Here is a 13,074-nt window from a genome sequence, read left to right on the forward strand (position 1 = left end):
ACAGAGATAAAGATGAATGCTTTCAGTTCTGGACTGGAACGCTGCCAGTCGTCTGCTGTCAGAGTGATGTGTTTGGAATTCATTTCCTCGTTCAGTGATTGAATATGGTCTCCTGTTGATACAGTTCAGGCAAAATCTGGCTCCCTCATACTGTCTGTCTGTCAACATTAGGTGAAGTCAAATCTGGAGAAAAACAAACAGACTCTAGAGAGTGATAATAAGGAGCTGGCCAATGAGGTGAAGACTTTGCAGCAAGCCAAGTCTGAATCTGAGCACAAGAGAAAGAAACTGGAGACTCAGCTGCAGGAGTTAATGGCCCGCTTCAGCGAGGGAGAGAAGGTTAAAGGAGAACTTTCAGACCGTTCCCACAAACTACAGGTCAGTGCTGTTACACTGTGTCACACAAACTACAAGTGAGTGCTGTTACTTCCTCCTCCCTCACATACAACAGATAACTGTTGTTTCATTACTTTTTTGCAGTCTGAAAGTATAATCAAAATAAAACCCAAATCATCATTATGGCTTTTATCAAAATGTGATTATCAAATTGCAACAATTATTAAATAAATTGCAAATTGCAATAATGAAATAAATATTAGCATATGTACTATTGAATTATTATTATTATTATTATTATTATATAATAACCAGTTTCATATATTATTTTATAGTGATATTGAAATATAATCACAACATTGTGCAGCCCTTCAAACAAGCACAGCAAACATGGAGTTATTTTATTTGTTGGTTTTTTTTTTTACTGTTACTGACACGATTTTAAAACAAACTTATTTTACTACATGGAATGAATAATGTGAACGCTGTTTTCTGATCTCTGGTGAACAGTAACAAACCATACTAGAGTTTTCCTAAAAAGGATGATCTGAGGTATGGTTAATGTGAACTGGTACGATTCACTTCTGGTGTGAACACAATTATACTAAATTTAGGAAATGAGTCATTATTGATGACGTGTGAATTGGTCTAACTGTATTTGTGTTTACTCACTCAATTTCCTGAGTGTGACTGACCCTCTGCAAGCACAGAGGACTTGTATCTAATGTGTTTCCTGTGTTCTTTTAAACCTTTGCATTTGTATCAAATAGGTGGTGTTCTGTATTGGCGTTTGGAAACCAAATTAAACTTTCAAAATCCCAAAAGTACAAAAATGAGGCGAGCAATTCATCCGCCATCTTCTGTTCTGCATAGTCGTTATCTAGCATCATCGGTAAACAGCTCTGATTACGCAAACGTACTGTGGTTTGGAACCAAAAACCATTGTTTGAACACAAACCAGCAGGGGACCGAGGGTCACAGTGTTACAGAAACCTTAAATAGATCAGCATCTAGGGTTCTTGTGAAATATCACCCAACAGCAAATAAATTATTCTTATTTTTTTATTTTTTTGGTCATTTGCAGGCAGAACTGGAAAATGTTTCTGCTCTGTTGGAAGATGCTGAGAAGAAGGGAATTAAGCTGGCCAAAGATGCCTCCAGCCTAGAGAGTCAGCTTCAGGACACTCAGGTAATGTGTGCACTGGAAAAATGGTTGAAGCAGTGACATAGAAGTTCAACATTTTGTAGCTAGATTTAATTAAAATAAAAACAACAGATAGACTTAGAAAAGGTGTGGGACGTAATCGAGTCATGCTTGTTTAATATTGTGGCTGTAGGAGCTGCTTCAAGAGGAGACTCGTCAGAAGCTGAACCTGAGCAGCCGTATCCGTCAACTGGACGAGGAGAAGAACAACCTTCTGGAGCAGCAGGAAGAGGAAGAGGAGGCACGCAGGAACCTGGAGAAACAACTGGCAACACTACAAGCCCAGGTACACCCAATCACTATATTTTTATTAATGAAGGAACATGGCATGTCAGTTTATATCATCATCTAGCACATAATAATGTGTTTTACTTACCTCAGAAGTCTGTCTTGTTTGAGGACAAAACGTGGGTTATGTAAAAATGTAATTTTTTAAACTTCGGTTCAGAAAGGAAGTCAGATGTACTGTTTTCTATTTAAACTAGGGTTGGGCGACGTCTACAAATTTGGCATTGGATGATGTCTACAGTGAAACATCGTGATGGACGATGACATCGCCGTTGGGGGGGGGGGGGGGGGGTTGATGGGGGGGTAAGGTGTTTGGAGTTAGGGGGTGTCCCCGTGGCATGAATCCTTATTATGGAAAATAACTAACGATTCCTACCCATGTCCACACTGGATGTGTATAACGAGTTCAAAATCTATAGTAGAGATTCATTACATATAGATCAGTAAATAGAACTCAGTCAGTGTTTATTTCTACACTGGATGTGGCACGGCATGAAATACCACCAATCCCTGACAGTAAACTGTTACTACGTTCTATTTATGACATGCTGAAACAAATTTTAAATGATTTAACAAATGTGGTAAGTACTGCTGCTTCATAGTATAAATAAAATATGTGCGATCATGAATCTTGAAAGCGATCGTGCATTCAAAAGAGGGGGGGGGGGTCAAGATGGCAGCTCAACATCGTAGTGTCTATCAGCCCAACCCTAATTTAAACTTTTAAAAGTAAAGGCACTATTCTTTAATCCTTTATTGGAAAGCTGGTGGAGACCAAGAAGAAGCTGGAGGATGATGTGGGAGCCCTTGAAGGTCTGGAGGAGGTTAAGAGGAAGCTGCTGAAGGACATGGAGGGGACCAGTCAGAAGCTGGAGGAAAAGGCCATCGCTTATGACAAGCTGGAGAAAACCAAGAACAGACTGCAGCAGGAGCTTGATGACCTTATGGTGGACCTAGACCACCAGAGACAGATCGTCTCAAACCTGGAGAAGAAACAGAAGAAGTTTGACCAGGTATCAATTGTTTTGGTTAAACAACATTTCACCCAAAAATGTACTTTCTGTCATCTTTTACTCACCCACATTTCGAAACCAAATGTCGTTTCCCCCGGTTGAAGATATTTGTAATGAAATCTGAGATATTCTCTTTAAAATCTATTTCATTGACAACTTGACACTAAATTCAGAGTTTTATTGCAATGTACTATGATTGGATAGACCAAAATCTCTCAGGTTTCATTTAAAATGTCTTAATTTGTGTTAAGATGATAATATGTACTGTTATATATATATTAGGGCTGCAACTAACGATTATTTTGATAATCGATTAATCTGTCGATTATTTTTACGATTAATCGATTAATCGGTTTATGTACTTATATTTTAGTTTTTTCCATTTTTTCCCCCAAGTAAATTATTAATAAAGGGTCTTTATCATTCAGCATAGATTTTTAAGAGATTTTAACCATTTTGCATTGTCATATCCTCATCAAAAATATACCTGGAGTTGTTTTATTATGTTAGTAATCCTTTGTCGAACTCTTCTGCAATCAAAACACTGACCCATACTCTAGCAAAATTCACAAGGAGATTTCAAATATTGTTTTCACCATGGCAGTCCTTAGAGCTCCTAAAGTAGTTTAACATCCCAAACAAAGCTTCAGGAATCTTTGAGAACATATTTTCACGAAGTATAAGGATAAAACAGAATAAAATTGCAGTGCATTGTATTTTATTATTTACTGGGAAAAAGCTTTATAGCTTATGTTGTGAAATTGTAAACAATCCTTCGAAAAAAAGTGCCAATGGCATGAAACCTGAATGGAAGTAAAATCCATCAGAAGGTTGTCCAGAAAAAAAAATTGGGACACACACAAAAAACCTGCCGTGTGAAAAAGAGCAGTGAATACTTAGAAAAGAAGAGCATTTTAAATATACTCAAACATTTACCTCTCTCATTCAGTCATAATTAGGCTGCAAGTCTGAATTATGAACTGGTAAACGACAAACTGATCACATAACATGTTTGTAAAGCTTTAAATGTTAACTGTTAAAAAGCAATGTTATCAGCTTTTACGACTAAACATTTGCAAACAACCTTGTACTGGAGAATCTGCACAAATAAAATTCTTAGGGGCCGTTCACATATCGCACCTAAAAACGCGTGGAAAACGCTAGTCGCGCCGCTTTCTCCTTCTTTCCAAAGCGCTCGTTCAAGCGCCCCTGAGGCGTCTGCCTTTGCTAAGCAACCATGACGTGCTCTCTCCATGACGTGCCCTCTCCATGACGTGCCCTCTCCATGAAGACCCGGAAATTTCAGCAAAGGATAAATGGATGCGGTGTGGACGCGCCTGGAAAAACGGGCGCATCGCACCGCGTGCGTGTCGCGACCGCGTCGCTTCCATTATGAGAGTGCATACTGCGCGCCTACGTAGGAAATAACGAACTTGAGCACGCAAAAGAAACGATATGTGAACGGCCCCTTAAACAGTTCAGTAGTGCAGAGTTTACAGGTTACTCTTCATTTTGAAGGCTCAAAGTAAAGTACTCCCACTTCCCGCTGAATGCTGCAGAGACGCTGTTCGGGAAGCACGTGACATAAAACGAGGCCAGCTATTGGCTATTCGCTACTTCACCTGCTGTACTGGCTGAGTAAAACCTCCGGTGGCTCATTACTGCCACACTTTGGTCACCGCAGATTTGAAATATGCACGAAATGAGCCGCTTATGGCAAATAAAATTTATTTAGCGACGAATCGATTACTAAATTAGTTGACAACTATTTTAATAATCGATTTTAATCGATTAAATCGATTCGTTGTTTCAGCTCTAATATATATATATATATATATATATATATTTAAATTATCTTTAAATTCTACTGAAAAATGTCATTTAAATTGATCATTTAAATTCGTAATTTTGTTGATGTGTATGTCAGATGCTGGCGGAGGAGAAAATCATCTCTGCACGTTACGCTGAGGAGAGGGACCGCGCGGAGGCCGAGGCAAGAGAGAAAGATACCAAAGCTCTGGCTATGGCTCGAGCCCTGGATGAAGCTCTGGAGGCTAAAGAGGAATTTGAGAGACTCAACAAGCAACTCCGAGCCGAGATGGAGGATCTGATGAGTTCCAAGGATGACGTAGGCAAGAATGTAAGTCATTATTTTACCCAACAATTGTACTGTTATGTTACATGAGTGGTAATGTTTAAATTCATCATCAAGATGTTTAAAGAACCTGTGGTGTTCTGTAAACAGCAGATTTTGTTGGCTGTTTTTGTTTTGAGACCTCATAATGTGCTGACACCCTATAGCATGTGATAACTAAGTGTGACGCAACAAGTTTCAGGTGTCAGAATTTGCCCATCATCACCGACAGCAAAATACTTAGCAAAGTGACAAAACCTGCCAGTTAGAACATATGCATGTGTAATATGCAGCATCTGGAGCAAGATTTTGGATCTACTCAGAGTGCCATGGCAAACAGAAGCAAAAAATCTAATAAGATGCTAATTTGGTCAGAAGACTGGAATCATTTAAAATTGTGATTTCCAGATCTAGAAGTGTCATGAAAATGTAGTGTTAAAAGTTATCTGGAATGTACGAAAATTTAAATCTTCCTCAGCAATCTAGAGAAGTCCTGATCCTAGATTTATCATTTAGTGCTCGATCACATTGCGACTGGTTCTGACACTGTCTCACTGTATTTGTGATGTGCTGTAATCTGTAGGTGCATGAGCTGGAGAAATCCAAGCGCACTCTGGAGCAGCAGGTGGAGGAGATGCGCACTCAGCTAGAGGAGCTGGAGGACGAGCTCCAGGCCACAGAGGATGCCAAGCTGCGTCTGGAGGTCAACATGCAGGCCATGAAGGCCCAGTTTGACCGAGACCTGCAGGCCAAAGATGAGCAGAATGAGGAGAAGAAGAGGGCACTGGTCAAACAGGTGGGTGAAATGTATCTTTTTTGAGGATTACAATCCATATATATATATATATATATATATATATATAGATAGATAGATAGATAGATAGATAGATAGATAGATAGATTTTACTCCAGTATTTGAGTTTGAGACTTAGTATAAGTTTAGCACAGATATACAGTGGGGAAAAGAAGTATTTAGTCAGCCACCAATTGTGCAAGATGAGAGGGGCCTGTAACTTTCATCATAGGCACACTTCAACTATGAGAGACAAAATGTAAAAAAAAATCCAGAAAATCACATTGTAGGATTTTTAATGAATTTATTTGCAAATTCTGGTGGAAAATAAGTATTTGGTCACCTACGAACAAGCAAGATTTCTGGCTCTCACAGACTGGTAACAAGTTCTTTAAGAGGCTCCTCTTGTCCTCCACTTGTTATCAGTATAAAAGACACCTGTCCTCAACCTCAAACAGTCACACTCCAAACTCCACTATGGCCGAGAGCAAAGAGCTGTCAAAGGACACCAGAAACAAAATTGTAGACCTGCACCAGGCTGGGAACACTGAATCTACAATAATTAAGCAGCGTGGTGTGAAGAAATCAACAGTGGGAGCAATGATTAGGAAATGGAAGACATACAAGACCAATGATAATCTCCCTCGATCTGGGGCTCCACACAAGATCTCACCCTATGGGGTCAAAATGACCACAAGAACGGTGAGCAAAAATCTCAGAACCACACAGAGGGACCTAGTGAATGACCCGCAGAGAGCTGGGACCAAAGTGACAAAGGCTACCATCAGTAACACACTACGCCGCCAGGGACTCAAATCCTGCAGTGCCAGACGTGTCCCTCTGCTTAAGCCAGTACATGTCTGAAGTTTGCTAGAGAGCATTTGGACAAGGTCATATGGTCAGATGAAACCACAATTATCGTGTTTGGAGGAGAAAGAATGCTGAGTTGCATCCAAAGAACACCATACCTACTGTGAAGCATGAGGGTGGAAACATCATGCTTTGGGGCTGTTTTTCTGCAAAGGGACCTGGACGACTGATCCTTGTAAAGGAAAGAATGAATGTTGCCATGTATCGTGAGATTTTGAGTGGAAACCTTCCATCAGCAAGGGCCATGAAGATGAAACATGGCTTTGTCTTTCAGCATGACAATGATCCCAAACACACCGCCTGGGTAACGAAGAAGTGGCATGAGAAGCACATGGAGGAACACGGTGAGAGACGCGTTGAATGAAAGCACTCACTCTCTGAGAGTGGTCTGGCGAGTAAACAAAAACAATTTACTAGTCAATGGCGATTCAATTGCCAAGGTGTCTGTAGAGGGCTGTGTGTGTGTGTGTGTGTGTGTGTGTATTTTGCAATTAATGGTTAAAGCTTTAAGAAGTAACAAATTTGACCGTCTGCAATAGTTTTTACTATTGATATCTGATATAGTTTTTTTATCCATGATTCCTGTTCCTTCAGGTGCGTGAGATGGAGGCGGAGCTTGAAGATGAAAGGAAGCAGAGAGCTCTTGCTGTAGCTGCCAAGAAGAAACTGGAGATGGACCTTAAAGATGTGGAAGCTCAGATCGAGGCTGCAAACAAGGCCCGGGATGAAGCCATTAAACAGCTACGCAAACTCCAGGTAGACTTTTCCAGAATGCTTTTGTTCATGCACAAATGTGATGACACATTAATGATGATGCAAGAAACGACACATTTACTGTTAGCATAGTCTGTTTCTCCTCAAAAGCTCCTTAAAAAAAAAAAGAGAAACTTTTAGTAGTGACACAGATGTCTACATCGTTGACTGCATTACTGTGACTTAATATTTTAGGTCACAGTCAGTGCAGAGACATGAGAAAATGTGAGAAGGACAGATGACAACATCTCTTTGTTTTTATCCAGGCCCAGATGAAGGACTACCAGAGGGAGCTGGAGGAGGCGCGCTCTTCTCGTGATGAGATCTTCGCTCAGTCTAAGGAGAACGAGAAGAAGCTCAAGGGTCTAGAAGCTGAGATCCTGCAGTTGCAGGAGGTGAGCCGACACTGCAAGCCTGAATACACGTTTAAAAAAAGCTTTTCTGAAGAATCTGTTGCTTGTTTTTCCACACAGTTTTAAATCGGCTTAGTTAAGCGGGCGAGTCTTAGTTTATGGTTTGGTTGTGATTGTTTTTAGGACTTGGCATCTTCAGAGAGAGCCCGACGCCACGCTGAACAGGAAAGAGACGAGCTGGCAGATGAGATTTCCAACAGTGCCTCTGGAAAGTGAGTCATTGTGCTGCAAACCTCTTGAAGTCAGCGAGCGACTTGACTTCAAGTCATAGAGATTATTGAATGAGAACCAATAGTGCTAACTATAAGTTCAGAATGAAACAAAAGCTCAGCAGTTTCACTCAGATATATGTCACCGTTTCAATTTCCAAACACCACTATTTCCATTTCATCCTGACATATTCAGCTCCTGTTAATTGTTTGTTCAAAAACAAGCTTTATCCTTAATGTTTCTTTTCCTGCAGGGCAGCCCTCTTGGATGAGAAGAGGCGACTGGAGGCTCGTATCGCCCAGCTGGAGGAAGAGCTAGAGGAGGAACAGAGCAACATGGAGCTCCTGAACGACCGCTTCCGCAAAACAACCCTGCAGGTGCGCTGTTGAGGAAGCTAAACTTAAGTATTCTCTGCTACATTTGACACATCACGTCTTTAGTAGCAGCTGTTGTGTCTGTATTTCAGGTGGATACCCTGAACACAGAGCTGGTGGGGGAGCGCAGTGCCGCCCAGAAGAGCGAGAACGCCCGTCAGCAGCTTGAGCGGCAGAACAAAGATTTGAAGACCAAACTGCAGGAACTTGAGGGATCCGTCAAATCAAAGTTCAAGGCCTCTATCGCCGCCCTGGAGGCTAAGATTATCCAGCTGGAGGAGCAGCTTGAACAGGAAGCAAAGTATGCAACAGTGAAGAGAAACCATTTAACTTCACATCATAAATCGAACAAAAACCATTGGCACTAACTCGTCTTTTGGCAATGATCTGTGCGCTCAACAGGGAGAGAGCTGCAGCCAATAAGATTGTGCGCCGCACAGAGAAGAAACTCAAGGAGGTGTTCATGCAAGTGGAGGATGAGCGGCGCCATGCAGACCAGTACAAAGAGCAGGTGAATGAAGCCCAAATTTTGATCAGTGTCCTCAAAGTGTACTAGGTCCCCAGCTGCTCATGCTGAATAAATACAGAATAACTTAAACAGACTTTCCACTTTCCAAGCTTCAGACAACATTTTCTTTTAAACCTCTGATGAGTATAAAATGGCAAACCCTTAAGTTCCCCACTTCAGACTGATTTGCTGGTTTTACAGCATTTCCTTGAGTTTTTCCCACAACTTTGTTACCAAGGTACTGGACTGCTTTTGTGGATAAACTTGTCACAAGGCAGCATTTATCTGACCAGAAATATTGTGAAACAATGTTGCAGTTTTAAATAGCAAAGTATTATTTGAATATATTTTAAAACATAATTTATTTATGTGATGGCAAAACTACATTTTCTGCATCATTACTCCAGTCTTCAGTGTCACATGATCCTTCAGAAATCATTCTAATATGTTGATATGCTGCTTAATTATTACAAGTTATACCTTAGTCAGATGAGAAGTATTGCTTTATAGCCCACTTGGCTCTCAGAGCTAAATTCAGAAAGTTGTTTCTATCATTTATAGTGGAGGCAATATAGAAATGAAAGACTCAGCATTTCTGTCTGAACTTTCTTTAGCTGGAGAAGGCAAACTCCCGTATGAAGCAGTTGAAGAGGCAGCTGGAGGAAGCTGAGGAAGAGGCGACTCGAGCGAACGCCTCCCGCAGGAAGCTGCAGAGAGAGCTGGATGATGCCACCGAAGCTAGTGAGGGTCTGAGCCGAGAGGTCAACACTCTCAAAAACCGCCTCAGGTACTTTAGATCCTTGTATCTGTACGTCTGTTTATTTGTGCATTCATGTCATGTCAGGTGGTCAGATGAGCAGCATCATGGTGCTGATATTCACAGCCAAAACTAAATGTTGTAAAAACAAATTTACAGTGTTGGTTGTGTCAGTGTTGTTATTGTTTACAAAACCTAAAGCTATTAAAAATCTTTTTGAGAAATCGAAGGCTGAAATTTAAATATAAACAATAGATGGTAAATCTATCTATCTATCTATCTATCTATTACATTTCTAATTTTAATTTAAGTACTAAAATAAAAAAAAATAAAAATGAAAGTGAATTAATGGTAAATATAAATATTTTTAAAAACCTAATATAAATGACATGAACATAAAAAATTACTGAAATAAAAATTAATGCGTTATAAAACTATAAAAAAGCTCAAATAAAAATAAATTAATGCTAAATAAAAATATTAAATGACAAGCATACATAAGATTACTAAAGCAAATTAAAATAAATGATAAACAGAAATATTTTTTTTAAATTAACAAAAATGACCAAAGCACCGACAATTTATAAACTGGAATAAAAATTGTGCTAAAAAGAAGTATTACACAAAAAAAAAAAAAAAACTATTTAACAAAATTACTAAAATTAAAATGAAAGCTAAAAATGTAAGAATAAAAGATAATGAATTCTAGAGCGCTGGCTAATGCGCTCTAATGGCTTGTTCACTCTGTCCTGCAGGCGAGGAGGTCCTGTTAGCTTCTCCTCGAGCCGGTCTGGCCGTAGGCAGCTGCAGACAGAAGGGGAACTTTCTGATGATGATGGAGACAGCAAGGCCAGCGACCTGAACGAGAACCCGCCGGCTCAAGCGGAGTAGAGCACAGCGCCCTCCTGTGGTCACCCAGCCCCACTGCTTCCCCCTCTCCAGCACCTCATCCTTCTCCTTTAGCTATGTGTGGTCCACGGTACAAAAAGAAGACCTGTGAGCGACGTAAACACACAAGTACACTAACACTTCCACATTACACACACACGTTAAGACATAAGCTACTCTCAAACCTCCATTTCTATCCCCTCCCTACCAAGGGAGCATCAACTCTGCCTTATTCTTCAAGACCTAGCATACATATGCCAATTAGTGTTTCCTGCACCTGTAGCCTACAAAATACCACGCTCACGACAGAACACTATAGAAGTGCATTTCAAATGTCAAACTTTTGCTTTGTGTACATGAATATGCTCATTCATAAGAGCGCGCAATGAAAGTTTTCATGATGTAAAACCATCATCTAGCTAAGCAAATGTGACCGATTGGATCTTAGTTGAACAGTTCAGATCTCCAAATGAACGGTCTGCTGATTTTGGGTCAATAGAGATGCATGTGCTGCTTGTTCGCTACAAGCTAACACTAAAAGAAAAAAAAGTCCTGTGGCACTGGACCGGATCTGAAACGGACCAGAAAAGAAAAGAAAAAACTGTGAAAAAGCTGCTCGCTTCAGCATCTCATTAACATTTAAACACATTAAATAGTAAAACACGAGGAATCCGGCGGGTGACGGTGTTTATCTTCATTTAACTCGAGGCTTGTTTGTTCTTATTTGGGAGATTTCACTGACGGAGACGGTTTGCGTTTTAGGAATTTGGATGTAATTGCGAATCGCCTTTAACTGCACATTGTGAGAAAGCCATAATGGCCACTTCAACTGGAAATATGAAGTATTCTGGATGCAAATGCACATCAAGTTAAAGCATCAAGACTTTACATATGTAATCTCTTTAGGATTTCCCCCCATGTATGTGACAGTATGATGGTACTTCTCAAATCCAGCTGCTCTATCAGATTCACTACAAGTGAAACAGCCACCAAAGCAAGATTATTGGAACTGGTCCAGACGTCGATGAGAGATTGCTACATCAGCGCTGAAAGCAACTGGAAATAAGGAACACGTTAACTCACAGGCACTCGACTGAATCCTCGTAACTCTGAAAGACTGGGAGTTATAGCTGTGGATGGGATGCTTTGAACACTAGTATTAAGAGGATGAACGGAACGCATAACCTGTTCCTCTTTTAGCATTTAATGACGTGTTTCTTAAAGTGCCTTAGACACTAATTAGAAAACAACCAAGAAAGTATGTCACATATCAGTAATGAAGAAACACTAATATGAAGGCAAAAGTGGCTGAAGGCGGTTGAAATAAAATGCTATGTAACCCTTTTTTTGTTGTTGTTTTGTATTTTACTCTGCTATGAATCATATCCAGTTATAAAGGTCTCATATCCCTTGTATTCTTATGAAGATCTGAGGGAAATCAGTGTTAATGTTGGTTTGATATAAAGAAGAGAGAGAAAGTGTGATTTGAGTTGGTTTAAAGCTTTATCATCCATGATCTAATTACTTTTACTGCAGTTATCATTATTATTGCTATATTATCACTTCTATTATTGGACTGGCTGTTGACAACCAGGAGTTCAACTGCAAATGTTTCTCTTGTTTTACTCTTGTATACTGTAACGATTTCTAGATGACAGTGAGTTTTGTAAAGGAAAAAATAAAACATTCATTGTAGAAGAAGCATGCTTTTTTCTGTTTCTGAAGTTGCTCTTCATTTCTTAACGAAATAAAAAGGAATGACGAGTGTTTATTATGGTTTAATATGTTAAATAGTGATCGACTAATATGAGATATTTGAATGCTTAGTATACACATGAATTAATGTAGAAATTATATCTGTCTGTGTATAGATAGAAAGACATGTATACAGCTTGCAATTATTCATCCAGCTTTCGTTAACCCTAAACACTCTCTAAATACATATGCGCACAATTTGTGTGTGTGATTTCACTTAATACAGTTTTATGCAAAAGTTTTGGCACCCCTGATAATCGTCAGAATTTTAATTTATAATCTGCTGGGCTTTCGAAGCAGCAACTGTATATTTTATATCTTATGGCAACTGTAGCATTTCATTTCTGAAGTAAACATTTTTTTTAATCAATAGAATTAATGCGAATGTGAATGTGTCAATCATTTTTATGTGAATCATAAAAACACTGAGGTGCAAAAATGTGGGCACCCCAGTGGAAAAATGGCATCCACATCACATTGTTCCAAACAGAAGAGACTTTACGTACCTCAAACGACTGCTTGTTGGCAATACACAGAAAAGGCTTTTTCCACATAACCCTTCCACTGAACTTTTCCTTGTGCAAAGTGCATTGTATCCTCCTCCTTATATTGATTAATTCATAAAGTTTTTAGGTTATGAGACCATTCTTTTGAGGTCTACATGTTGTTACTTTCAAGTAGAGAATCAAGTAAAAGCAAAGCTAGCAATAGCTACCTTAAACATCCTTTTGCATGACTGTTTGCATGCGAGTTTCCAATGTTAAGGTTCATTGCACCA

The 13,074-nt window shown here is 39.6% G+C and overlaps 1 protein-coding gene across 4 annotated transcripts in view; it reads left to right on the plus strand.

Annotated features, from left to right (window-relative positions):
• Positions 1 to 12,242, plus strand: part of LOC128015362 (myosin-10) — a 60,395-nt gene extending 48,153 nt beyond the window's left edge. For all 4 annotated transcript variants that reach the window (XM_052599128.1, XM_052599130.1, XM_052599131.1 and 1 more), the window contains 14 exons: positions 172 to 378; positions 1,421 to 1,525; positions 1,674 to 1,826; positions 2,593 to 2,841; positions 4,769 to 4,981; positions 5,559 to 5,771; positions 7,233 to 7,394; positions 7,658 to 7,786; positions 7,928 to 8,016; positions 8,268 to 8,391; positions 8,481 to 8,689; positions 8,791 to 8,899; positions 9,511 to 9,683; positions 10,409 to 12,242. In XM_052599128.1, coding sequence (XP_052455088.1) covers positions 172 to 378; positions 1,421 to 1,525; positions 1,674 to 1,826; positions 2,593 to 2,841; positions 4,769 to 4,981; positions 5,559 to 5,771; positions 7,233 to 7,394; positions 7,658 to 7,786; positions 7,928 to 8,016; positions 8,268 to 8,391; positions 8,481 to 8,689; positions 8,791 to 8,899; positions 9,511 to 9,683; positions 10,409 to 10,544 — 2,271 coding nt within the window. In that variant the 3' untranslated portion in view covers positions 10,545 to 12,242. The remainder of the gene's footprint in view (positions 1 to 171; positions 379 to 1,420; positions 1,526 to 1,673; positions 1,827 to 2,592; positions 2,842 to 4,768; positions 4,982 to 5,558; positions 5,772 to 7,232; positions 7,395 to 7,657; positions 7,787 to 7,927; positions 8,017 to 8,267; positions 8,392 to 8,480; positions 8,690 to 8,790; positions 8,900 to 9,510; positions 9,684 to 10,408) is intronic.
• Positions 12,243 to 13,074: the final 832 nt, after the last annotated feature.

The sequence above is a fragment of the Carassius gibelio genome, chromosome A6 (genome assembly GCF_023724105.1).
Source record: "Carassius gibelio isolate Cgi1373 ecotype wild population from Czech Republic chromosome A6, carGib1.2-hapl.c, whole genome shotgun sequence".
NCBI lineage: Eukaryota > Metazoa > Chordata > Actinopteri > Cypriniformes > Cyprinidae > Carassius > Carassius gibelio.